Source organism: Malus sylvestris, chromosome 17 (genome assembly GCF_916048215.2).
Source record: "Malus sylvestris chromosome 17, drMalSylv7.2, whole genome shotgun sequence".
NCBI classification, from domain to species: domain Eukaryota; kingdom Viridiplantae; phylum Streptophyta; class Magnoliopsida; order Rosales; family Rosaceae; genus Malus; species Malus sylvestris.
The window spans coordinates 33,327,848-33,355,008 of NC_062276.1; the positions used below are offsets into that span (position 1 = coordinate 33,327,848).

The 27,161-nt window shown below is 37.5% G+C and overlaps 5 protein-coding genes and 1 pseudogene across 7 annotated transcripts; 5 read left to right on the plus strand and 1 right to left on the minus strand.

Moving 5' to 3' along the window:
* The first annotated feature begins 899 nt into the window (after positions 1-899).
* On the plus strand, positions 900-7,462 carry LOC126610890 (coatomer subunit delta-like). Of its 2 annotated transcripts, none has more exons than XM_050279041.1 (12): positions 900-1,049; positions 1,785-1,854; positions 2,131-2,170; positions 2,923-3,146; positions 3,812-4,054; positions 4,161-4,335; positions 5,000-5,304; positions 5,649-5,847; positions 5,931-6,084; positions 6,480-6,542; positions 6,636-6,732; positions 7,155-7,462. In XM_050279041.1, exons 2-12 carry the CDS (start codon positions 1,852-1,854, stop codon positions 7,242-7,244), a joined length of 1,593 nt encoding a protein of 530 aa, XP_050134998.1. In that variant the 5' UTR covers positions 900-1,049; positions 1,785-1,851; the 3' UTR covers positions 7,245-7,462. The 2 variants fall into 2 exon arrangements, with proteins under 2 accessions (XP_050134998.1, XP_050134997.1); XM_050279040.1 differs by having other exon boundaries at positions 912-1,042.
* A 153-nt stretch (positions 7,463-7,615) lies between these two features.
* LOC126610891 (short-chain dehydrogenase reductase 3b-like) lies at positions 7,616-9,387 on the plus strand. Its single transcript, XM_050279042.1, has 2 exons — positions 7,616-8,353; positions 8,431-9,387. The coding sequence occupies exons 1-2, from the start codon at positions 8,340-8,342 to the stop codon at positions 9,203-9,205; spliced, it is 789 nt and encodes a 262-aa protein (XP_050134999.1). The 5' UTR covers positions 7,616-8,339; the 3' UTR covers positions 9,206-9,387.
* Positions 9,388-12,152: 2,765 nt separating this feature from the next.
* LOC126611372 (uncharacterized) lies at positions 12,153-15,126 on the plus strand. Its single transcript, XM_050279607.1, has 8 exons — positions 12,153-12,629; positions 13,159-13,192; positions 13,455-13,688; positions 13,923-14,012; positions 14,184-14,249; positions 14,351-14,442; positions 14,540-14,587; positions 14,675-15,126. Exons 1-8 carry the CDS (start codon positions 12,286-12,288, stop codon positions 14,790-14,792), a joined length of 1,026 nt encoding a protein of 341 aa, XP_050135564.1. The 5' UTR covers positions 12,153-12,285; the 3' UTR covers positions 14,793-15,126.
* A 5,783-nt stretch (positions 15,127-20,909) lies between these two features.
* On the plus strand, positions 20,910-23,127 carry LOC126612016 (uncharacterized). 2 transcript variants are annotated; one of them, XM_050280312.1, is made up of 7 exons: positions 20,910-21,307; positions 21,388-21,421; positions 21,543-21,701; positions 21,982-22,071; positions 22,192-22,257; positions 22,615-22,706; positions 22,814-23,127. In XM_050280312.1, the coding sequence occupies exons 1-7, from the start codon at positions 21,024-21,026 to the stop codon at positions 22,974-22,976; spliced, it is 888 nt and encodes a 295-aa protein (XP_050136269.1). In that variant the 5' UTR covers positions 20,910-21,023; the 3' UTR covers positions 22,977-23,127. The 2 variants fall into 2 exon arrangements, with proteins under 2 accessions (XP_050136269.1, XP_050136270.1); XM_050280313.1 differs by lacking the exon at positions 21,982-22,071.
* Positions 23,128-24,103: 976 nt separating this feature from the next.
* LOC126612018 (ubiquitin-40S ribosomal protein S27a) lies at positions 24,104-24,835 on the minus strand. The gene has a single exon (XM_050280315.1). The coding sequence runs from the start codon at positions 24,749-24,751 to the stop codon at positions 24,281-24,283; it is 471 nt and encodes a 156-aa protein (XP_050136272.1). The 5' UTR covers positions 24,752-24,835; the 3' UTR covers positions 24,104-24,280.
* Positions 24,836-25,038: 203 nt separating this feature from the next.
* On the plus strand, positions 25,039-26,236 carry LOC126611986 (tRNA:m(4)X modification enzyme TRM13-like; annotated as a pseudogene).
* The last annotated feature ends 925 nt before the right edge of the window (positions 26,237-27,161 follow it).

Here is a 27,161-nt window from a genome sequence, read left to right on the forward strand (position 1 = left end):
TCGACCAAGGAAAGTAATTATGTCTTTGTATTTTGGTGTGAGTGTTCGATCTCAACTAACCACGCTCATAGTTTTATTCTGGAAAATCCCATTTGGTAATTATGGTGTGTTTATGGACGGAGTCAATAAGGGACCAGAGTGGTTTTATAGTGTAAAAAAATTTTGTCTTTGATCCTAGAAGTGTATAACCCTGAGACATGAAGAAGATGAATTGTCATTCTAAAGAAGTTTAGTTCTTGTGAAGAAGTTGAGTCAAACAATGTCGTTATATGTTTTTTTAACAATTTTGTTTGTATTGGGTTTTGAAATCGACTTTAATATTATTTCTAAAATAACCTAATTAGCTATTATTTGTGGCTTTCCTCTTTGCCATCCTTTTTTTGGTCACACGATTGAAACCATATTTCTTTATATTTTATTCCTATAATTTCAATTTTTTTTTATTCGTTACCCTGCTTTCTACCTTCCACTTATTTGTGTTATACACTTCTTTTGGTTCTCTGTATTAAATTTAATGAGTCTTTCAATTTTGTGAAAATTACTTCAATTACTTATGTTATGAGTTCAAATTTTTTTCTTAATGCATATGTGAAGGGCCCTCTCTCACAAAGAACTCTGACTCCGCCATTGTGTTTTGGTGTGTTTCTGTTACGAGTCAAAACTGTTATCAATGTTTTCTTTTTATTTAATTATGCTGTGTTTAGCCCAGGACCTCATCACATAGCTTGACATGGTATATTTCGATTTCAAATGTAACTCCATTGATATCCACCGTCCACATCAATCAGATGGTCGCAATACAAAATACGTGCATAGCATGTACAGGGAGAAATAAGTGTGATGTTGCCTTTGGGCTTTGGGCTCTATTGACCCAAAAGAAAACTTAAACCCAAAGTAAATTAAAACGTTTGTTGCCATTTGCCACGATGTTTAATCCGATTGGCCGGGATCCGAACTTATATTTGTCTGCTACTGCCTGCACTGCAGAATCGCCTTCCTCACTTTCTCCTCCTCCTCCTTCCCGTCTTCTTCTTCTCCGCCGGTAAGAGGTTAGATCTCACTACCTTGATTTTGTATTTTGGTGTATTTTGTTTACATTAATTGCTTTGCACTCCAGATCTATGGTTTTCAAATGCTTTCCATCTCTTCATTTTTCTTGCGAGCAATCGGTGTGGGAAGTTTAGGGTTTCTACTGCGTCGCTTGAGATTATGGTGATTAGGGTGTAGATCTTAGGTTGATCTTTTAGTTTGATTTTTTCTTGCATCTTTTACAATGCGTGATTTGCTGAGATACAATTTCAATTGTGAATTTTCTTTCAGGACTTCCTTAATTTTGCTATGCCATCTGATAGTCGTGCATTTAGATTTCGCTTCGTCAAGGTTTAGGAGCTGTGTAACGTTGCGAAATGTGTGGAGGTCTAATTTGTTGGATCGGATTAACAAAGCTAGGACTAGTTGGATTTTGGAAAAGTTTAGTTTGTTGTGGGAAAATTGCTTCTCAATTCTGTTTATAAATAATTCGATGGTGCAGTGACTAGATCCCATGCAACCTAGTTGGGATTCGAGCCTTTGATTCGTATAGTTGAGCTACTGATTCCGAATGTTCACATATTTAGTGTCTTGTTTGGTGCTGAGTTGTGTTTGCACTCATGCACATGTTCATAAATTGTGGTAGATCACGATGTTTCGTTTCGTACTGTTTCATACTTGTGGTTAATTTTGGTTGCTTGTGATTAATTTATTATTCTTAATTTTTTGACATTCATGAGATTTTCATATTTAAGGTGTGCCCTGCAATCTTTTTTGCTGCCTTTGAGTTGGTGGCTGTCAATAACCGCTGAGTTAGTCAAGATGGTAATATATTCACCTTTTCTTCTCAGTTTTCCAATTAATTTTTTAGAGTGATGATCTTAGTGAGATAATGATAATACGTCTTTGGTAATTGAAAATCAATTCTGGATGCAAATACAACTGAAGATGCTGAAACTTATATATGAGTTTAATTTCTGGGACTAATTTTGTAACACATAGCGTCATTAAAATGTATAAACAACTTAAGAGTGTTGGCCTAATAAATTTTTGCTTTCTTGGAATTTACCTTCTCATTTCCCCCCTTTATTTGTAATTCAGGTTGTGCTTGCTGCTTCCATTATAAGCAAGTCTGGGAAAGGTGAGTTCTGTGCAGTTTTTTTAATTCTCCTGCAAATGGCTGGTGCTTCAAAACAACAGTTCTTGCCCTTTTTTGTCTATTCCTAGTTCACACGAGGAACTCTAAGTCTCTAACAATTGTGGATTGATTAAATATAAGAATTACACTGATTGAATTGGGGATATGATGCACCCATAAAGTGGTCTAAGTTGTGTTCTTATGCCCAAGTGCAGTAAGATTAAACCAGACGTTAGCAGTAGTCTTTTTGTTTCATTGTGATTCACGAGACTTTAGTACCATCTTGGTTATGGATTGAGACAATGGGTTTCTTTGGATTTCTCCTTAGAGGAGCTAGGTTGGGTTGTTGCAGGAATGACGGATATTCAGGCTTTATTTTCTGTTTTGAAATGGTTGTACTTTTGGCTGAGCTGTTATAACATGTGCATTCGTATTACTTGATTATGTAGTCAGTAGATCCTACTTAATTTTTAGAAGATGTTTTCACGGATATGTAGCTTCTATTTGTAGCAGGAGCTGGCTGTGATCCCTTCACTTTCTTTTCCTTTTGGCTGAGTTGTTACAACATTTGCATTCTTATACTTTAGCTACACAGTAAAGTCTACTTAATTTTTAACAATATCAGGAGCTGTCAGTGATCCGTTCACTTGCTTTCTCTTTAATCTGACTTGCTAGTAAATAAATTGTTAAAATGGTGCATATCATTAGAGTTGTTACGGTTAGTCTATAATTGATTTTTATCTTTTATTGTGCAGTGCTTGTTTCTAGACAATTTGTGGATATGTCTCGTATAAGAATTGAGGGTCTTCTTGCGGCTTTCCCTAAGTTGGTAGGCACTGGCAAACAACATACTTATGTTGAGACAGAAAATGTCCGCTATGTTTACCAGCCTATAGAAGCTTTGTTCTTGGTACTTGTTACAAACAAGCAGAGCAATATATTGGAAGATTTGGAGACTCTGAGGCTACTCTCTAAACTTGTATCCTTTTTTCTCTGGCATATGATTATTTTCATCTTCCTTTGGTGACTTAACTTCTTGGATCCATGAATCATTACTGGTTTTGTAGAGTTAATAATTTGTTTTCATAAGCTTGAATGCTAAAACATGTTTGCATGGATCTCGATCCCATTTTTTGTTTCGATTCATTTGCTGATGCCTTCATTTTAACATATTCTCCAACTACACGTGGGAACGGTGATCTATATCTCATATCCTAACACATGGTACTTGGAGATCATGTTCTTCAAAACTGGTCTCTAAACATGCCATGATATGTGTGACAAAAAGGAGTTAAAATGTCCAAATTATAAAGCTTGAACTTGGGCCAAAGTATGTACGATATCTTTTACCCATCTATGTGCTTGTATGCAAGTGCTTATGCTTTTATGCATGCATGGATGTTCCTTCAAGTTATGCCCAAGCAACTCAAGTAATAAGTACAATGTGCATGGTGATCCCATCGGCAAAAATTTAACAGTGATGTACCCTGTACTGGACATAGGAGCGTATTGTGTTTCCAGAACATACCATGGTCCTGGTCAAATTGGGCCATAAGTTGTTTTTGAGCTATGCCTTTTCCTATTTTGGATATTTGTGTTAAATGTTGGAAAGAACTGCTGAGTTGATTCCTTAATTGTTTTTAGGCTCCCGAATACGCTATGTCTCTAGATGAAGAGGGTATATGCAGGACAGCTTTCGAGCTGATTTTTGCTTTTGATGAAGTCATCTCTCTTGGGCACAAGGAAAATGTGACTGTTGCACAGGTGAGGCAGTACTGTGAAATGGAGAGTCATGAAGAGAAACTGCACAAGCTTGTGATGCAGAGCAAGATAAATGAGACCAAGGATGTTATGAAACGGAAGGCTAGTGAGATTGACAAAAGCAAGGTATTTGTTTAGGGTCATGTGATGGCTCCTTTACTAGTTTAGTGCTTTGCATAATTATCTAGCCTTGTAAGCCTCCTGTTCCATAATATTGTGTTATGTTCTACAGATTGACAGGGGCAGAGCTGATAAAGGCGGATTTATGTCTTTACAGTCAATGGGATCTGGAAAAATTGATAGTGCATTTAGTGAGATGAGCATATCCAGTAGTGGAAGTGGCTTTGGAAGTGGGTCTGGTTTCGGATTGAGCACTGATATCGACTCATTTTCCACAAAGACTAAAGGTTTGTGTTTGTTTGTCTGCCTGAATTGCGGAATACACTCTGAAATCAATGATAGTGGTGATGGTGGTGTGTACTATGTGATTTGATTCCTGTTTGATTATGGGAAGCAGAAACTTTATGATCTAGTTCCCTGATGATAATTAAAATGCTACAATTGGTAAAGCTTGTCTTGTTCTGTTTAAGAAAACACTATAAGCACATAATGTGCAAGGTTGTTATTGGCCACCATTGTACCTTATACATCCTCTTTTTCTCATTTGTATAATTTCACCATGTACACTTCTGATGTAGGACAACCAAACCAAACTTGATTAGGATTTATTCATCCCACTAGCAATAGGATTTAAGTTAGTTTTCCTTTTTCCTATTTGATTTTCTTTTTTCTTTTTATTTTTTTTCTTTTTATGTTTTAGGATTTCCCTTTTCAAATAAGATTTCAATTTCCTTGTTAATTTGGACTCAACTTTTATTTTCCCTGGAATGATTAGGAGTTGAAGGCTACAGTTCTCTTCGTTAATTTTGGGACTTCAGATTATTTTAATCAAACTTTGTTTCTTTATTCAATCTGGTGGATTCCAGAGATTGTGTCCTTGGTCTGTTTTAAGTTTTTGGCGCAGTTCTAAAGCTTTTCTAATTATTCTGATGCATTATCTTCCATCCTCAGGTCGTCCACCTTCATCTGCTACTGCTCCTCCAAAGGGTTTGGGTATGCAGTTGGGAAAATCACAAAGGACCAACCAATTTTTAGAGTCCTTGAAAGCAGAGGGAGAGGTGATTCTTGAAGATGTACAGCCAAAAGCAGGCCAACCTAAATCAGCTGCCCCGCCTCTGACTGATCCTGTCACTTTGAATGTTGAAGAGAAACTTAACGTAACACTTAAACGTGATGGTGGGTTGAGCAACTTTGATGTTCAGGGGACATTATCTCTGCAAATTCTTAACCAGGAAGATGCATATATCCAAGTCCAGGTATTTCATCACTATGCCTCATATATTACTATGGGCACAATTGCACTATCTAGGTGGTAACGTTTCATCAGCACTCATAATGATATGTCATGTATAAGTCACACATCTGGCAACCTTATTTGAATACTAGGTTTTCTTTGAATCTGATGGAAACTGCACAGATATCCTTGCCATTGGAGACTTATAGAGATATGCCTATTTAGAATTTTGTCTTTTGAAACTTGTTTTCATTCTGATTTGTGGTAAATCTTGAGTGGTGATCTGTTTTTGGTTGTGGTTAATAAGCTTGTAGAAGTAGGTCCAATGTTTTGTGTCGTTGAAATGTATTTTACCTTATTTTTCAGATTGAAACTGGTGGAAATCCTGGCATCCTTTTCAAAACACACCCTAACATGAACAAAGAGCTATTCTCCAATAATAACATTCTAGCCCTAAAGGATACTTCTAGGCCTTTTCCCACTGGTCAAACTGGTGATGCAGGAGGTGTTGGTCTTTTGAGATGGAGAATGCAGACTTCAGATGAGTCAATGGTGCCCCTGACAAGTGAGTTCAATTATTTCATCATCTTGGTGTACGCTTTATCTCGTGTGTCCTGATCATTATATATCAATCTATCTTTGTTACAGTCAACTGTTGGCCCACTGTTTCCGGGAATGAAACTTATGTCAACATTGAGTATGAGGCTTCAGAGATGTTTGATCTGAGAAATGTTGTTATCTCTGTACCTCTCCCAGCTGCGAGAGAGGCTCCACGTGTAAACCAGATTGAAGGTGAATGGAGGTAAGAAAATTCATCTTATTTTTCTTGTTTACTCTGCTCTTGGAACCTAGAACTACAGCTATACATAACTGAAATGTGGTTATTATCTTACCTGTACAAAAGTATCCACTGTGAATGTTAAGTGTGAATGTAGAGGGGTTCTTTTCTGATTGCTACTTCAGATTAAGCACATGTATATGCTTCTGATTTCATGGACATTTGTATTGCTTCACGTACATAAACCTTTTGTATAGATTTTGGGAATAGATACTAAATGGAATTGACCCAGAAATAATGCCGAATGCTCCTGCTTCCATGTGACAGGATAGCTTTCCTCCTGGAGCAGAAGGATTTGAAAATTCTATGCTCCGGTGGAATTTATATTGCATAAATTTGATATCACAATTGCATTGCAGATACGATGCTAGGAATTCAATGTTGGAGTGGTCCATACTTCTTGTAGATAACTCGAACCGCAGGTCCGTAAATGCTGGACTGATTCTTTTTGGTCGTTACATATTCTTTGTGAACTAATGTTAATGGAATTGTTATCCTTCTTGAATACTTGGCAGTGGATCAATGGAGTTTGTTGTTCCCCCAGCAGACCCATCTGTATTTTTCCCCATTTCTGTGCGCTTCGCTGCCACTGAGACATTCAGTGACCTGAAGGTACAACTGCTGGACTTTGAATCCCTTTTCTTGATGAAGATCCTTGTGCTATTATATTTTTCTCATTTTGGTGGATTTAAGAGCCCATGTTACAAGTGCAAATACTTGTTGATTCCATTGTCTTATACTTAGCTCATTTTTTATGGATTTAAAAACCCGTGCGATGAGTATAACTACTTGATTCCTTTGTGGATGTTTTACTTCTAGACTCGGTGAAGTATTATATAATGCTCTAACGTTCATCACACTGCCAAGAATTCACTGCTTCACACACCACTAACACTTAGGGCCTTGGATTGCTTTGAACCTGATATTATGCCCCTTACCGTCACCTGCGTCTGACTTACTTTCGGCAGCCTTTATGGTAGTAGATTATGTAAGAATTTAATTGAAGATGGTGACATTGAATCCTTTTTGCACAGGTTTTGAACATTATACCTCTGCAAGGTGGAGCCGCTCCCAAGTTTTCTCAAAGAACGCAGTTGGTGACGGAGAATTACCAAGTGGTGTGATTGGTTTGGGGTGTGTGGATCTGCAACCTTTTTGGATATGGATTGAATTCGAAAACCAGGAGTTTTCATTTTGTGGTGTTTTAATTCCCATTAAATTTGAGATGAAGGGAAGCCTGCCAGAATTTGGATGCTATAGATGTGCATTCTTTCATGTTATTTGATACTATCCCCTTCCCCCCCAAGGAATGTTAATAATAAAAGTGGATGCCTATTCGTAATTTTTGGCTTAACTGAAGATGTAAGGTGGATTAGCCACAACTTACAAGAAAGCTAATCTCTCCTAGGATTGAGGATAGTTTTATACATGGCTTATTCATCTTCTACCTTCACTTGGATAAAATATGCAAGTAGATATTCAATTCTTCGTTCTACTTCTATTGAATCTAGCGAGTTATCATATCCAAGCCAGTCCTAGACAACAATCGAGATGCGGAGACCAAGAACGAGAGGCCGGGCTGACCTTGAAGTCTAGCTTTGGAGTTTCATATTAACAGAATATAAATCTGATGGAATCCTAACTCATTATCTTGCCCTCGATTGTTACTTGGGCTAACTTTATGAACTATTTCAAAAGTAACTATTTGCATAGAAAAATGACAAACACATTTCTTTTTTTAACGAGAGAAGTAAAAAGTCTTTATTTATGTCTCTCTTTTTTTATTCAATTTACTGGTCAAAGTCAAAAAGACGTTTGTGAAAAAGGGTAAAAATGATGTGAAAACTCAACTTCATCCCGGTTAAAGTAGGATTTGTTTGACAAAGTAAGCTCTATTACTTAAAAAGTGGAAGAAAACAAAAAGCAGCCTCTAAATTTCGAACACATTTTAATAATTATATGTCCGCATGTCTATGCCTTGAGCTGTGCAGATCCAAGACGCTTACTACATATGGTTGTGTATGAGACCACGGGAGCATTATAAATAAGTTTGAGCACGTGCCTATAGGCTATACATATAATTACATATCACATGTCTTGAGCTGTGCAGCCCAGCAAATATTATATATGGTTGTGTATGATACCACGGGAGCATTATAAACAGCAGATGCAGATCCAAAGAGAGCCTTATTTGCACGTTTGAGCACTCTCATCAATCAATGTCTAAGCCAAGGTATGAATTATATTTGCCATATCTTCTTTTCTCAACCTTCTACTTCTTTTCTTTAATCTTAAGATTCAAATTTATAGGTTGGAGGGCAAGGTGGCCCTGATAACTGGTGGGGCAGCTGGGATTGGTGAGGAGGCGGTCAGATTATTTGCAGCCAACGGGGCCTTTGTTGTTGTTGCTGATATCCAAGACGAATTAGGTCATCAACTTGTTGCCTCAATCGGCTCAGACAGAGTTAGCTACTGCCGCTGCGACGTCAGAGATGAAAATCAAGTCGAAAACACGGTGAACTTCACGTTGGAAAAATACGGCGGCCTTGACATTTTGTTCAGCAATGCAGGTGTCATGGGTCCGATGACTGGCATTTTAGACCTCGACATTCAAGGCTTTGACAACACAATGGCCACCAACGTTCGCGGTGTTGCTGCAACCATCAAGCACGCCGCACGCGCCATGGTGGCACGTGCCGTGCGTGGTTCAATCATATGTACCACGAGTGTTGCAGCCTCTCTCGGAGGCATGGCTCCGCACGCTTACACCACTTCGAAACATGCTCTGTTGGGTTTGGTCAGAGGAGCTTGTAGTGAGCTCGGAGCTCACGGGATTCGAGTTAACAGCATTTCGCCATTCGGAGTCGCAACCTCGCTTGCGTGCAAAGCGTACAATTTGGAGCCAGATGAGGTTGAGGCCAATAGCTCCGCCATAGGAAATTTGAAGGGCGTTGTGTTGAAGGCTAGGCATGTGGCGGACGCGGCTCTGTTTCTTGCCGCTGATGAATCGGCGTATGTCAGTGGACACAACTTGGTTGTCGACGGCGGATTCACGGTGGTTGATCACAGTTTTTCGGCCAACTAAAACTGCGGTTTGTTGTCGCCAAAAGAGCCAACTCTTTTAATGCAGGTTGGCATTTTGATTTGTTTAATTTTCTGAATTAAAGGGTAGTCTCTGTTTGAAGAGTCAAACTAGTTACGAGTAAATGGCATGTGCATTTTCCTTGTAATCTGCAACTGCAATGTTATCTTCTTCCAATTATTATACCCCTAATCCCTCTAATTTAAGCTTTATTTATTTAAGGTTTCTTACAAAGTGAAAACAAGTTCAAGTCCTTAAGGGTCTTTGGTATCTTATTTGAAATTTTTTATCATTTTTCAAAACATTTCTTAAATATATTTTTTTTTAAAACTAAAAAACTTGATTGGTTTACGATTTAAAATTTTTAAATCTTACGACTTAAACTAGACAAAGAGATCTAAAAAGAGGACGTCGCAGGGGAGAGGGAGAAAGAGGAGAGAGGAGGAAATAAAGTAAGAGATGATTCAAGGAAAGAGAAAAGAGAGAGGATCAGACGAGATAAAAAAAAAAAAGAGTAAGAGAAAGAATTGAGAGAATGAAGAGAGAAAATTGAATGAGAGACGAAAAAGGTAAAAAAAAAAGAGAGAGAAGAGAGAGAGAGAGAGATTTGGAGTGAGAGGGGAGGATGAAGGGAAAAGAAATAAGTGAGTTTAAGTTTAAAAACTCACTTTTTATATTTTTAGAGAATAGACTATATTTTTGAGTTAGTCTTGAGTTCGGTTTTTTAAAATAATCATACTAAACAAGTTTTTAAGGCCTAAAACTTGAAAATTATTTTTGAGTTTAAAAAGTTGAATTCAAGTAGAGTACCAAACAAGTCAAAGTTATTGTTAAATAGTTAAATTTGTTGTATATAGTTTTAACTTTTATTAATGATGATTTTTCACTGGTCTAAGAACGCAATCCGATAAACCAAGTTTCACAATACAATTAGTTAGATACTTGAAGAAAATATTTTTCCAACCACTTGTATTATAACACTTGGTATATGGAACAGTGTTCTCAGCATACTGAAAAGTATTATAACACTTGATGTACGGAGTAGCGTTCTTGGCACACTGAAAAACGTTTCGTAACTGAGTTCGGATCCTTCCCATGCGTTAATACTAAGCTCTATTTGTTGGACGTGGTTCATAAATGAGGATGTTTGATATATGTGATTCTCATATCTTTGTCTTAACCACTTGCACATACTAATAGCTGTGGGATTAATACAAAACGGCCTCAGTGTAAGTGGTAGTGAATCATTCAATATAGAGACGGTTTATACCCACTATTTTTTTCTTATGCGCTCCTGATTAACCTTTTTCATTGATTATCTTTTTTATAAAATAAAAAAAGAGAGAGAAGAAAACATGTGTGCAGAAAATAATTCATTTTCTTGTATATTGTAATTACGTTTCCAATATGATATTCTTCAACAGATTATTGCCCCATTCATTTAAAAGAAAAATAGAAATTTAAAGAAAACTTTCAGTTTTGGTACGTGATCCTTGCCAGAGCCCAGAGGCACAAACTTGACGTGGGTAAGCCTAGACGTGCATTTAAATTTTGGACAAGAATTGTCTATCCTCCTTGTTCCCGTGCCTTCCTATTTTGTGTGGTCACGGTTAAGCCACGACAACATTTTATATTGTTTTTTTATAGAGATAATAAGACAAAAATAAATAGTAACATAAAATGTTGACGTGTCTTAACCGTGACTATACAAACAGGAGGGCATGGAAGAGCACAAGAACAAGGAGAGCAAACAATCCTTGTCTGAAAAATTTCTGCTGGATTTGATTCAATTTCCATCAGTCCAACACTTGCGCACATTCATAATGCAAAAGCCAACGATTCAACATTTTCTAGGAATAATACTAGCTAGATACATCGATAAATTTTACACCCGTCACAACGATAATAATTACCGACTTAGATTCTCTCCTCTTTAATTTTTGTCCTTTTTTTTTATTTAATTAATCTGGATCATTCAAAAGAAATATGATAGGTTAGAATCGTATTTAATCAGCCTTACTTTATTGATTATGTTCAACAAAATAAAGCTCACTAATATGTGACATAAAATCATCAAATTTGTTTTAAACGGTTGAGATTGAAAGGAGAGAATAGGAAGATTCAAAAGACCAGCTATTTTCCTAACCCGAGAAAGCTTTTCTTCTTTTGTTTTTTGTAGCTATTGCTAACGGGTCCACGGCATTGACGTAAATCATTTATTTGGAATGTCACAATCTAAAAGGACGTACTTTTTAATTGGGCCCGGGTCAAATAGATAAAAAGAAAAACTAATGAAAATGATTTGAAAATTTTGAATTTTAACGATAAGGACAAAATAAAGGATAAAGTGAATAGTACTATGATTGACTTTTTAGAGTAAAAATATGATTTTTCGTTAAAGTTCCCTAGATAAAAACTCTATCATTCTTGGAGCTTTGCCCCTCTTAAGTATCAAATACCCTAAAGAACTATTGAGATTTTATTTAAACAAACTATATTATCTATATTAAGACCAGGAAAGTGAACTAAGCTTTACAATAAGTTAACAATAATGTGGTTCAAATTCTGTTTTGGCAAGCATCAAACCTAAGACCTCTCATCTACATCTACAAGTGAAGAATAATACTACTAGATTATAGTACTGTTGAGATTTAACTAAATTACTAAACTTGATTTAGTTAAATCTCAAATACTCATTTATGAAAAATAATGTGCGAAAGAGTACTCATAATTAAAAGTAGTAAACATGAAATTGGTTAACTGTTATTAAGACATTCTGGTCTAAAAATATATTGTTATGTGGAGAACAATTTACATCGCGAAGCACATAGAGGAATCTCTAGATCCCTTCCACCAATCCCGACCAATCACTCAATCTTAGTCCAAACGTAGTCGACATGACTCACCAGTCAATTAGCAAAACCAGACAGTCATAACTACTAGTCGTCGCCAACGAACGACCAAACCAACACAAATAAACACCTTCCAGAACCACCACAAATGTCGTCCATCTTATCACGATTTCACTTCCCAATTCGGAACAACTGATTCTGGGTTCTCACTGAAAGTCTTCATCTCCGAGAATGGCGCTGCAAGTTTACTGGTACGACTTCGTCTGCTTCGCCATTGTTGGGGTTTCTTTTGTGGCCGCGTTGTGGGTGATTTGGCGGAAGGAAGGAGCTTCGAAGAGGTTCGAAGACAGCACCATGTACGACAGCCTTCTGGTGACCCGCCCCGAAAGCCATGTGTTTGTCAGCGCCCTGCCGAAGGGCCACGTCAGCACTTCCCAGCTCTGGACTAGCTGCTGGAAAGGGATCCACCCCGGCTGGCTCTTCGCGTCTCGGTTCGTCTCGTTTCTGGCTTTGGCTGGGTTCTTGGCTTGGGATCTTGTCAAATGGAGTCCTTCCATTTTCACTTACTACACCGAGTAAGATTTTGTTTCATAACTTGATGCGTTGTTTTATGTAACTCGTGGATAACCAGTTATTATTTTTCTATTACAAGCGATAATATACACTACATGGGGAGGGAGAGGGTTTAAACTTGGTAACCACCGGGGAAATCCACCGCTTCTGTGGATAATCAATTAGGGTAGTGAAGTTTGAGTAAGAATTCAATTTTATGAACATGATGCATTAGTTTCCACCCGTAAAAACGAATTTGGTTTTCGAGTAGAATAGTAGTAGTGATTTGATGAAAAGGGCGAGACCAGTGATCAGTTTGGTTCAGGGTGTAAGGGGATGATACATTGAGCTCGCCTAACATTGTACACATCATGTGCAAGAGAGTAATGGGTTTTTAACTAGGACGGATACTATTTGCGTTGAAACTAGATTGAAGCACTAGTTATCCTCCGTATCTATGTCACTTTCAGTTGATTACAATACGTGACCTTATGTGTGTTGATGGTATGCCAACGATCTCCTTAACAGTTTTTCGATCTTGTTAATCTGCAGGTGGACATTTACACTGGTTATGATCTATTTTGCGGTATGTCATGCTATCCAACATCATATGTTCTCCTTCAAAATAAGACACATGTTTTCCCTTATTATTGGCTTGTTTTGTTAATTGTCCATATCTTAAATGCTCTATACCCTCTGTGGTGGAGACTTCCACATAGAGAAACAAACATGAACAACGTATAGAGCCAATTTGGGTTTTGGATGTTTAAACTAATGAATTAGCAAAAGGATATCTATTTCAAATCAGTCCTGCTTTGCCTTTACCTATTGGTAATTTCTCTATATAGCTGGGAACTCTAGTGTCTGGGTACGGTTGTTGGTTATCCTTAAACAAGCCCCCCACTGGAAATGGGACAAGGACGGAAGCTTTGAGAAGGGAAGTGGAAGAGAATAATGGAACTGCAAATACCTATAGGCAAAAGGGAAATAACGGTACCATCAAATTGCAAAGCCAGTATGCTCTGGAGGAAATTCAGAAACGAACAGGATTTTGGGGTTATCTTATGCAAATTGCATTCCAGGTTAGTTAATCAAGAACCAGAATTTGTACTTTGTTGGTGAGCCTGGTTATACACACACATGCATTAACTAACTAATATCAAATTGGGGCTGCTAGAAATATACAATTGTGTCGAATAGTAATATCCATTGTGTCTGATGGTAGGGAATATTAGCTTGCCTTTCGAAACATTTTGATGAACGAATTTTGTTTGAGGTATGCAGTATGCTCAGAAGCTGATATGTTTTAGTAACAGACCTGTGCAGGAGCTGTTGTCCTCACAGATATCGTCTTTTGGTGTGTCATCCTTCCATTTTTATCAAATGCTCACCTTGGCCTCAATACGGTGAGAGTCTGCCTTTTGTAGTATGTCCAATTCTAGAGCATCCTTTAAATCTAGGTTCTTTTTGCTTAGCTATGTTCTGATCTATGAACAATAATGCTGCTATCTTATTCCATTCTTCCTATTGTACCTGAATAGATTGATCAGTAACTGACTTGTACATGTGCTTGGCAGTTGATGTGTTGCATGCATACGCTAAATGCAGCGTTCCTTCTTCTGGATACCATTCTTAACAGCCTTGTAAGTATTTTGTTATGGCAGTCTGGAAGCCCTTGTACACCGGTTTTGTCATTTCTTTCTTGTCATCTGTTTACTGATGTCATTTCCATCTTGTTTTTCAGCCATTTCCATGGTTCCGCATTTCATATTTTGTCCTCTGGAGCTGCATTTACATTGCCTTCCAGTGGATCATTCATGCGTTAGGTTTCCAATGGTACGCGTAATTAATTAAAATCTTTTCTCTCGTGCAAAAACATGATCATTTACTTGCGGTTAAAGAGCTAGTAACATTATTTTGAGTATCTTCCCAGGTGGCCGTATCCATTCCTTGAGCTCGATACGCCATGGGCTCCACTATGGTACACTAGCTTATCTATTCTCCGTTTTTCCTTTCAGTTCAAGTTGTAATAAGAAGAAAAATGTGATGAAATCTTTTAATTTGACAGGTATTTTTGTGGGGCCGTGGTTCACATCCCTTGCTATGGGATTTTTGCACTGATTATAAAGGCAAAGTATTCACTTCTGCCCAAATGGTTTCCCCACGCTTTTGTGAGGCCATACTAGTAGAGATTAGCTGCTTTCTTCCTTATCGTCTCCCGCCTCCAGAAAGGGCGTACGTTCTGTGTCCTACATCGTCTTACTCGGACGAGTAACTTTCGCCTAATCTTGTGTTTTATTTAAAAGAGAAACATACAGTTGGAACTTGGGAATGATTTATCATGGTGATCGAATCCGACCCCCTCCCCTCCCTCTGCATATTTTACAATTTACACTGTTATTGTTAAGTAGTTGCAACTTGGATCAATCTATTAGGAAATGTATTCCATTGAATAATGATAAGATTACATCAGTTGGTATTTATACAATAGCTATGCACTTGACAGCTTACCATAACAAATCTAACTGTCCTATAACCATGTATAACAAAAAATCAATGTAATTACAAAATTGACACCGTTAACTTTTGTCTTTTACAAAACTATTTTTAATATGCCCCCTCAAACTGAACTTGGGCAACCGAAGTGAAAGTTTATCTCGGAGCAACAAAAATCTTGGCTTGGACAGTGATTTGGTGCAGATATCTGCAATTTGATCCTATGAGCACACAAAATGAACAGTGACAGCATGTGAAAGTACTTTTTTCCCATATATAGTGGTAGTCTATCTTCACATGTTTGGTCCGTGCATGAAACAAGGGATTCTTGACTAAAGAAATAACAGAGATATTGTCACACCACAACTTAGGAGGACATGATAGAATCATACCAACATCAACCAGTAATTTGCAAAGCCAAGTAATCTCAGTAGCAGCGTTAGCCAGAGATCGATACTTTGCTTCAATGGAGGAACGTGCCAATATTGGTTGCTTTTTAGCACTCCAACTAATGAGTGAATTTTCCAGAAAAATGCAAAAACCTCATATTGATCTTCTGTCCAGAGCACACCCTGTCAAATCTGCATATGAGAAAGCATTAATAGTGAGAGGGTTTGAAGTCTTAGGAAACCAAAGACCTATGTCAAGTGATCCTTTCAAATATCTCAATATTCTTTTAAATGCTTGAAAATGAGACTGTCTTGGTTGATGCATGAACTGATAAACCAAAATAACTGCAAAGGAAAGATCTAGCCCAGACCAAGTAAGATATTGCAAACCCCCTACAATTGATCTATACTCCTCTGGATTAGAAATCAAAAGGGAGGAATGATCCAATTTAGATGTTCTTAGAGGTGTATCACATGGTTTTGCACCTGCTATGTTTGTCTTTTTGAGCAGATCAAGAAGATATTTGGTCCGAGATATAAAGATACCAGAAGAAGATCTTTTAACTTCAATTCCAAGGAAAAAAAATGAAGGGAACCCAAATCCTTGATTGGGAAAAGAACACTAAGTTGAGCAATTGTGTCTTTGCAAGCTTGTGAAGAATGACTTGTGACCAAGATGTCATCAACATATACAAGAATAAACACCAGAACATGATCATTCTTGACAAATAGTGAGTGATTATTTTGCGATCCACTGAATCCTAGAGACTTAAGTGCACCATAAAGCTTCTCATACCAGACTTTAGAAACTTGCTTGAGCCTATAAAGACTCTTGTGTAACTTACAGACATGATTAGGCTTGGTAGGATCTTGAAAACCATATGGTTGCTGCATAAACAAATTTTCAGATAGAGTTCCATGCAAAAATGCATTGCTGACATCTAATTGGTTGAGAAACTAATCATACTGAGATGCAAGTGTAAGAAGGAGCCTAATGGTCACTGGCTTTGCCACGTGACTGAAGGTTTCTGTGTAGTCTAAGCCTTCCTGTTGATGAAAACCTTTAGAGCTACTAAACGAGCTTTATACTTGTCAACAGTACCATCAACCTTCCTTTTAATTATGAACACCCATTTACACCCAACAAGATTATGAGATGGGTGAGAATGAACAAGAAACCAAGTGCATGTGTTTACCAATGCATTGAACTCCTCATGCATTGCTTGTCTCCAATGAGTGGTAGGTAGATAATCTTGAGAGATGTGAGAAGGAAGAGGGTGTTTAGTGGCAGAGTATGCCTTAGGTTTAAAAATCCCAGATTTGGATCTTGTTTGCATGGGGTGAGTGTTTTGACGTGGTGGTGTTGGTAGAGATGATGAATGGTTAGGGATTAAGGTGGTAAATGTGGTAGAGGTGGTGAAAGGTTAGGGTTAAGTGAGGGTGCAACTTGATTGATAGGTATTTAAGGGTAGGCTGGTGTATCAGTGATCTTAATAAAGGTTAGGGTTGAAGGTATTTGAGAAGAATGGTTAGAAGTTGAAGAGATAGAAGGTTGAACCTAAGAAACTTGATGAAATGGGAATGTTAATTCATCAAATATGACATGTCTAGAAATGTAAACCCTTTTTGATTGAATGTCAAAGCACCTATAACCCTTGTGATTTAGACTATAGCCTAGGAAGACACAAGGTTTACTTTTAGGCTCTAATTTGGAATCTGTATATGGTTTTAACCAAGGAAAACACCTGCACCCAAACACTTTTAGTGTTGTATAATTTGGAAACTTGCTGAAAAGATTTTTCCAAGGACAAGATTTAGTCATAGTAGGTAATCTGTTAATGAGATAAACAGCCATGAAGAATGCCTCAACCCAGTAAATATGAGGAACATTGGAGGCAGCTAGAAGTGTTCGAGCAATTTCCACTAAATGCCTATGCTTGTGCTCCACACAACCATTTTGTTCTGGTGTGTGAGGGCAAGATAATTGATGATGTATGCCATTATCTTTGAGATATTGAGTGAACATAGAGCTAAGAAATTCACCTCCAGAATCAGACCTCAAAGTAACAACTTTGGTATTTAACATAGTTTTAGCAAGAACTTTGAATTCAATAAAGGTTTTGAACACCTTAGATTTACATTTGATAGGAAAGAACTAGCAATATCGAGTGAAATCATCCACTATAAGAAGGTAATGTCTATAACCATATACAGAGAGAATTGGAGCTGGACTATAGACATCTGTGTGATAAAGTTCCAATGGTCTAGATGTAACACTAGATACTGATATAAATGGTAATTCTGAACTTTTATGCAAAGCACAATTGGGATAGAAAGTCTTATTCATACTAGTAGAAATAGGAATACTAGACTGAGAGACAAGTTTATGTAAAACTTTGAAAGAGGAATGACTCAATCTTTGATGCCAAATCTCTGTAGAAGTTTTGACAGTAGCTGCAAAAAGCTTTTGTGAACCAGCATTAATAGAGGCAAAGAAAGGATAAAAACCATTCTTCACATGGCCTTTAAAAAGCATCCTCTCCAAAGAAAGATCATTCACAGTAAGGTGAAAAGGATAAAGGTGAATTGAACACCAATTGTTAAGTGTAAACTGATTTGTAGAGAGTAAGTTTTGCTTTAAATTAGGAACATGTAACACATTATTTAAAGCAAAACTATGATTAGGAGTATGTATGTGTGAAGAACCAGTATTAGAGATAGGCAAACCTTTGCCATCACCAATGTAGACTTGCTCAAGGCCTGTGTAAGGTTTTGGATTTTGTAGATTTGCCAAAGAGCTTGTCATATGAGAGCTAGCTCCATAATAAATGAGCCATGAAGGAGAAGCATTCTGAGAAGTGTTGGCACACATAGATGTGAGAGTTCCTATTGCCAAAATAAGGATTCATACGGTGAGGACATTCAGAAGCTTCATGATCATACTGGCGACAGATTTGACAAGTAGTTCTTTTTCCAGAAAAATTGTAGCATGAGCAACCTCCACAATTATTCCTTTAATTATACCGATTGTAATTCTGACGCTGATTATTGCCACGATAACCATAGAAATTTCCCTTATTCTGAAAAGACCTAGGGTTTGACTGATTTTGATCTTGATTACGACCTTGATATTGATTGAAATTGGATGAATTTTGCGCAAGAAAGGCTTGGGAACTAGAATTTGAGGTCGGTATAGGTAGAATTCTAGTTGATGATCTAAGATTTGAATTAAAAGCCTGAAAAACGCCAAAAGAAGTAGTAGCTTTCTTGCGATTTGCAACTTGAATCTCTTTGCTAAGAAGCAAGCCATGAAGTTTGTCAATGGTTGTAGATCCTAGACGGAACTGAATCGCATCAACAAAGGAATCATACTCAGATGGCAAGCCGTGAAGTGTGATAGAGATAAGTTCAGAGTCCTTAACCAGCGCTCCGGTGCTGGCAAGAGCATCAACGATCTCCTCAATTTGTTGAAGATAGACATCAGCAGTGGATTCGCCTTTGGAAATGTTGCGAAGTCGAGATCTAAGTTCATGAATGTGAGATTATGAGGCTGCTGATACCATATTAGAAAATGTTTTCCATTGAATAATGATAAGATTACATCAGTTGGTATTTATACAATAGGCAATAGCTGTGCACTTGCCAACTCACCATAACAAATCTAACTGTCCTATAACCACCTATAACATAAAATCAAAGTAATTACAAAATTGACACTGTTAACTTTTGTCTTTTACAAAACTATCCTTAATACAATCACACTAAAGCTTCTTCATTTCAGTTATTCTCTCACACTGAAGGTGAAGCTTACACCCAATATTTTTGCTATTTAAATTAAATTGCATGTTTTAGACTTTTGGTTTTCTTGAATCATGTTCTAATTTTTTCTCCTTGTGCTGCATATAAGAAATTTGGATTCTCAACACAACAGTGAGATTCCAATGACGTAGGTCGGGTTGTAGACCAATGTACGGGTTTGCCACAAACGAATTGGAACACGAGTCCCGTTTTCTTGGTCACTTTGTGACAAAAAATATATAGTCATTCACTGTTAGTTTAGATATCAAAATATAAAATTAAAACATTAAATGCACGTCCACTTATTCTCTACTTACATTCCTCGATCATCGAGTGATCAAAAAAACATTTTTACATGGGCAAAATAAAAATAACATGGGCATATGATTTATGGTTAATCATTTTTAGTTTTCAACAAATGAGCTTTTCCACACTTGGATAGTTGCATTACATGTTGAATGTGTTGGCAGCTGCTTTAGTTTGGCCAAGTAATAAACACAACTTAAGGAGTATCGCCAACTAACAACTTCCTTCGACCACCTACATTTTAGATTATAGACTCTCCCTTTTTACCCAATTAATTTTTTTTCCGATAAAATATGATTTGATTGTATTCCTACAAGAAAGAGCTGATAATAATGAAAACCGAAAATTAAATAAAAAAACAAGTTTCTTTGTCTTTTGACAAACAGATAATATTAATGAGTTAAATTATTAAATGGTAAAAAGAAAGGAAATCATTAAGGCAAATCCTTAGTAAAAAAGAAGAAAATCAGCAAGGATCGATTTGTAGTAAGTACATAATATTAGGCTTAATTGGATTAATAGTCTTTGTGGTGATAAGATAGTTGGAAGATAATTCTTCTAGTAAAAAAATTAGGATTTAAACCCCGTGGTGAACTCTGTTAGAATTTAGGCCCAAAGTTGAAAATAAAATTTTGTCAACTCTCTGTTAATTATTAGTTTATATGTGAGACTAAAAAGATAAAATAGGTAAACCCACGTGCTAATAATTAACAGAAAGTTTCATTTTAATCTAATATTTATGGCTTTCGTACTAATAATTAATATATAATTGACTAAGTTTTTAATTTTAAATATAAATCTTAAGAGACTATACCATATTGTGATAAAGCGTTATCTTGAAAGAAAAGAAATTGAATATCCGTCTGGTTTGCTCCCCATATGCAAGGGACAGTTACAAACTTACAAGACTGAAAAACAAAACGCATAAAAGGAAACAGAAGACGCAAAATTGAAAGCGCATCATCCATTGGACGGAGTGTTAAGCGTCAGCGGCAGCGAGAGATTTGTTAATGTGATCAAAAAGTGGTGAGATATTTGTATTAAAAAATTAATTATTTTAAAAAATAACTTTTTTTATATTTATATAATGATATATTATTGTATCACTTATGAAAAAAATGAGTGGGCTCCATCCCACACTCAAAAAATTGGTATTGATTATTTTATATGTGCTCCTGTATTGTCATACGATATGGTATATCACGTATTTTTATATAAACAGTATGTTATATGTATTAAAAGATTAATAAATTAAAAATTAAAATTTTTACCAATTACATCAAAACCCGTGATGTATCCTGTTTCCATCCCAACTAAAAATTTCTTATAATACGAGTGTTTGTCTTCCATTTCAACCACCTACCCACAAACCCAGAATCCTGAGAGAATCTCATCTGATTTCGTCATTTGATCCGAGAGTGTTGAGAGATGTGGAGTGAAGGAGAAGTACCCGTCCTCGGGTACTGGCTTCAATGGCAAGTCCTGGTTTGCGCTCTGATTATAGCAGCTCCGGCCACCGTAGCTCTCAAATTCGCATGGAAAGGAAAGCCGGAGCCGCCACTGAAATCGGTGGAGCTGTGGGGCACTTGCTGGAGAACCCTCGATCCTCTCTGGCTTCTCTTCTATCGAGCTTTCGCCTTTGTGTTAATGGCCAAACTGCTCTTCGACATGACCTCCCAATTTGGTCTTTTCACGCTCGTTTTCTACACCCAGTAAGTTATACGTTCCCCTTCCATTTAATTAACTAATCTTTCTAATCTGGTTTTAACTAATTAAACTGGCCGGCCTGCAGGTGGACCTTTGCTTTGGTTATGCTCTATTTCGGGGTAATTAATTAATTAATTAATTAAACCCTGTTTCTCACTAATTTTACTCGCTCGGTAACTTAGCTTAGAATTGGTTTAAGTTTGCGCAATATCATATGAGTCTGGATTTGTGTTGGTGTAGCTGGGGACAATTATATCTGCGCATGGATGTTGGGTTGGAAGGTCTTCTTACAGAGATGATCAAATCAAGGGTAAAGTGAAACCGAAAAGCAACCAAGCTCGAAATGCGATTCAACAAAGAGCTGGATTCTTTGGAAATCTGATGCTCATCATTTATCAGGTTAACAATAATTTGTCCGCCAATTTTCTCATCTTTTCGGTTTTTTCGAGTGCTCAACTTTTGATCATCCTTGGTATGATATATCGAACGATAACATGTTAAGAGTAGTTTTAATCTTTGAAGCTGTTGTAGCTAGGCGTGATTAGAGGCGTTGTTGGTCATTCTAAATCGATATAAACTTCATATTGCCTTACATTCCAAAACCAAACAGTTAGTTTCGAATGATTTGCGGTTTTATATGGTTGAAGATTAGAAGCTAATGCATGTATTTTCGAATCAGACGTGCGCAGGTGCTGTAATGCTAACAGACATTGTATTTTGGTGTCTGATACTGCCATTCCTCACAAGTATGGAATTCCAACTAACCTTTGTGAGTTTCTCATCTTCTAACTTAATTGACACACACTCCTAACTGTTTGTCATAATCTCATAGACATACTTGTTAAAACCCACAACCCTAATTTCCTCTAACTTGATGATTGGTTTGCAGTTGATAGGTGCCATACATGCTCTCAACGCTGTTTTTCTAATCGTGGATACTGCTCTCAATAGGCTCGTAAGTAACATGCTATTTAATTTGGGTTGCCTTTCTATATCCTGGTGAATTTAGGACCCGTCTGATAACTATTTCATTTTCAGTTTTCAAAGAGTTGCTTTTCGTTTTCTTGGTGAATTTAGGTCCGTGTAATAACCATTTCGTTTTTCAGTTTTGAATTTTCAAAAAAGTGAAAAGTGAAAACGAAAGTGTTGTCTAATGCCTCCTTAGTTAGCCTTACTACATTGATGTATTGTCATAATTTCGTAAAGTCGTTGGGTCTAAATGCTACACGAAGAACATACCTTGGCATTAGAACATGTTGCCTTCAAAGCACTAAACTAATGAATGATGCATGTTGTGGCGTTGTTTTGTCAGCCATTTTCGAAGTTGGGTTTTGCATATTTTGCGCTCTTCGGAGTCCTCTATATTAGTTTTCAATGGCTCATCCACGCCTTTGGTGTTAAATGGTAAGCCATTTTTGTTCCCTTTTTTATTTATTGTTTGATGGAACATGGAATTAGTTTTATTAAAAATAAAAATAAAATGCATGGAAATTATGGGTTTGAATGTGCAGGTGGCCATATCCTTTCCTTGAGCTGAACACACCATTAGCACCTTTGTGGTATTTTGGGTTGGCAGTGTGGCACATCCCCTGTTACTGGATTTACTCCCTCATCATCAACTCTAAAGTTTCAATCCTCCCCAGATTGTTTCCTCGTTCATTTCTACGATCCTAATGCTAGGACGAACGACGACGAGAGTTGCAGCCATCCACCATTGTTTACATTTTAAAACGTGTTAAATTCACTAGCCTAAACATATTTTAAATTTCATATAAGCATGTGTGTTAGAATATTATTCAATAAGAAGGGGTATCAAACTTCCACAGGTTTTGGTTACATTTAACATCAACCCAAATTTCGCAACGTGGGTGAGGAAAAACCAAATGCAGAATGATGAAGAAAGAAACGCAGAACCATTAACTACTTCAGCAAGCATGAATAGGGTACTCAGTTAAGGAATTTCTAGACCAAGACATACGATGGACATCAAAATTCCATACTACTCAAGGAGTTGGAAGTTTTAAGTTGTTAAAAATGCAAGGACACAACCAATGAATTACTCAAAGCACCAACAAGCTACTACGAAAACACTACAACGCACTACAAACACACTAAATAAAGGACTTTTAAATGACACCTTCCACGGTGTCGCTTGATACTTCTCTAAAATGTTATTGTATCTAGTCATTTTCAATTCCATCTATCTAATTTTCGTAATGCATTCCTAACAACTTTAACCCCCAAGTCCCATGGAACTTGAAAGTTACCAATTCGATTCAAATGCAGGAATATCCAAAAGCAATTCCAACAGAAATTACTCCTCAAAACGCAATTGTGACACGAGAAATGGCAGTATATATATCATGTACCAATACAAGCACTAGTGCTTCAGCAGCTAGTGAGGAGCACATAAGAAGCAATCAAACACTCACTCCGTGTTTAAAGTAGCATACGTTGAGCAGAACCAAAAATTTAAAAACTAGTCCATGAAAGAGGCCTCCAACCAAATGATTTATTCAAAGACACATAACTAACATAAATTATTATGAAGTTCTACATTGTTTAACAATCGAATAACATAAAGAATTTCCACTCAACAATTGGAAACCACTCCGGAATGAACACTAAAGAACCGACTGCAAACGGGTCCAAATGACAATCGTCACTTGTTACGTTATTACGCAACCAATTACACGCCATCGCAGCAGAAACAATCGGAAACCAGATTGTACCAATTCAATAACAACGAGTTTATCCATCCATTCAATAATCTAAGGCACACAAAATCACAGGACAAATAATAAAACAAAATTGTGATAGCTAACCATTGAACTTCAAAGTCGAAATTAAAATTCTAAAGTACCAATATCAAAAACATAAACCATAATCCATAACAACCACCGTTCCAAGTCTAAATCAAAATTATTTAAACTTAACCATCTGTTTCAGAAACGAACATATTAAACGGTGCGTTTAACTCAGTCGCCGCCGGCCTTCTGGTAAACATAGGTGAGACCACACTTACCACAGTAGTGCCTGTCAAAATGGTTGGCCATGAAAGTCCCGGCGCCGCACTCAGCGTTGGGGCACTCCTTCCTCAGCCTCTGGACCTTCCCGGAATCGTCGACTTTGTAGAACTGGAGGACGGCGAGCTTCACCTTCTTGTGCTTGTGCTTGATCTTCTTGGGCTTGGTGTAGGTCTTCTTCTTACGCTTCTTAGCGCCACCGCGGAGGCGGAGCACCAGGTGCAGAGTCGACTCCTTCTGGATGTTGTAGTCGGCGAGGGTACGGCCGTCCTCCAGCTGCTTGCCGGCGAAGATGAGGCGCTGCTGGTCCGGCGGGATGCCCTCCTTGTCCTGGATCTTGGCCTTCACATTGTCGATGGTGTCGGAAGACTCAACCTCTAGGGTTATCGTCTTCCCCGTTAGGGTTTTCACGAAGATCTGCATCTTTTGCTCTCCGCAGAAGACACAGAGAGATTGGGGGAGATTCGGCTAGGGTTTTCAACTCTCTCTCCAAATGCGCGCTTTTTAGAAGGGAGAGGGGATTATGGTTTTGAGGACGTTTTTGTCCCTGGGCTTTAGCAAATGGGCTTTGGCCCAGCACTAACATAAGAATACGTCGCGTCGTTGATTATATACGACAAAGGTACGTAGAAGCAGCAGTTTTAAACTTTTCTATTTTCTCTGGGGTGGAAGTGGAGAGTGAAAAAAACAGAGCAAAAAATGGAGACTCGATGCAGGTTTTGGCTTCCGAAAAAGAAGAGATTTTGTGCCAATGTCCCCCTCAACGATTCTCTGTAAGCGCTCTCTCTCTCACTCCTCTTTTTCTCTCTCTAGAGATGGTTTCTGATTGTTCATATTATGGTAGGTTTTGCGGGAACCACACGGCGAGGGGGTTCCATGCCCAATTGACCCTTCTCGGTAAGTTCCTTCGTTCTCTTATTAGTCTATGTAATTTGAAGTTTGAATCTTTCTTGCTTTCAGAAAACATGGTCTCTCTCTGTGAGTGAGTTGTTGAAATCGTTTGTTTGTTGTGTTGGTTTATGTGATTTAATAGCTGTGTACTTGGCGAAAATCTGGAAGCACATGTTAGGAGGTGCCCTTTACCCAAACAAGTGGAGTCTTTGACCCACCAACCCTTTTACCAAAAGGGTATCAATGCTGGCGAAGAAGATGACCATGATGAAATTGAATCGTTGGGAGTCGAGGGGACCGGAGATTTGGCATTGTCTAATGGTCCCGTGTTGGGAGCTGTGGATAACATTGTTTCGGAGATGAAGAGGAATGCTGTTTATAATATGACTGTGCCTGATTTGGCATTGACTCTCCCAAACCCTGCGTAAAGCGGGAGCCTTGTGCACTGGGCGACCTTTAGTTGAAAAAATTGAGTCTGTTCATGAATCTTTGTGTAAGGATATTCGGGAGTCGTATAAGGTGACGGAAGCTTGTGGGATGTGGATTAAACGAGAGGTAGATAGGTATGTATGTACAAGCTGGTATGTTTGGTTTGTTCTTGACGGGGGTTGTTTGATTATGTTAGATTAAGTTGTTCTTTGCAGAAAATTGCCATTTCAAGAGAAACATGTTATGCAGCAGGTGTCAATTCTTGGGAACTCGGAAGATTTTGGGGGCATTGAAGAATTCGGAAGGAGGAGAGAGGGCTGACTTTGGTGATGTGAATGGTGTTCCTGCGGTGGTTGAGTTTGGAGCGGGGAGAGGATGATTGACACAAATGGTAGCAGATTGTTATGGGATCAAAAAGGTCTTTTTGGTTGAGAGGAAGGAAATCGTACAAGTTGAAGGATGGTGGGAAATTTGGAAAAATAACCCAAATTCAGAATCTTTATAAAATTATAATCGCCCTTTTAAATTTATGATAATTGTAACCAAAATTTGATATAAAAGTAATAAAATACCCTTAATGACTAAAAACTTGTTCATTTGCTTAACTGGGTTATTTTTCCAAATGTTTTAATACCACCACAGCTTGCTATCTCTTCATCTAAATCGGAATGTTGGGAAGCTTGAATTTAGATTATGATTTTAATTTTGATTTTGATTTTGTTGAAAAAGGGAAGAGCTATCGTTTCGATTACGAATTCTTTGAGCAATTTCGATTTGAATTCCAGAAAACCCAAGTCCCTCAAACTCAATCCTCCAGTACGTCCTTGAATTGCATATTTGTCTCACCTATATATACACACATATTTATACATAATTTTTGTACTTAATTGATGGATCCATGGCCAGGAGGTAGGTACACAACCGACGGTGTTGGTGGGTTGGATAAAATCAATGAAGTTCATTTGTACCCAAGGTGGCCGCCAACGACCATAACCACATAATGTTTGCACAGATAGTAGAATTCACGACATCATTGATATTGATTTGGTAATGCTAATTTTGTTTTCGAATGAACAGGTACAAAATGGGTGGGTGACGATGAGGGGGTATGATGGGTAGGCCACTGGCTCTCTGTAGCATAAGAAAAGGAAAGGGATTAGTGAGAGAGGGAATTAGTGTTTTAATTTAAGGATATTTTTGAAATTTCACAAGGACATATGGATAAACTTGTAAGAAAAATAAAATGTAGGCTAAAATTCATTTTGTGGTGCAAAAAGTGGCTGGTTATCAAAATTTCTCAAGGTTAGTTTGGTTGAGAACATCCTTTTCCTAAATACACCACTCACGTGATCATATCAGCTAGTCTCTACCGTATATATGTTTCAAAAGATAACATTAATAGATTAATTATTAATTATTAGAAGAGAGAAGAGCAATTTCACCTTTGCTTTTATTATAATTTTTTATCAATATTATCATAGCCACAGACAATCATAGAAGACATCACGTGCAT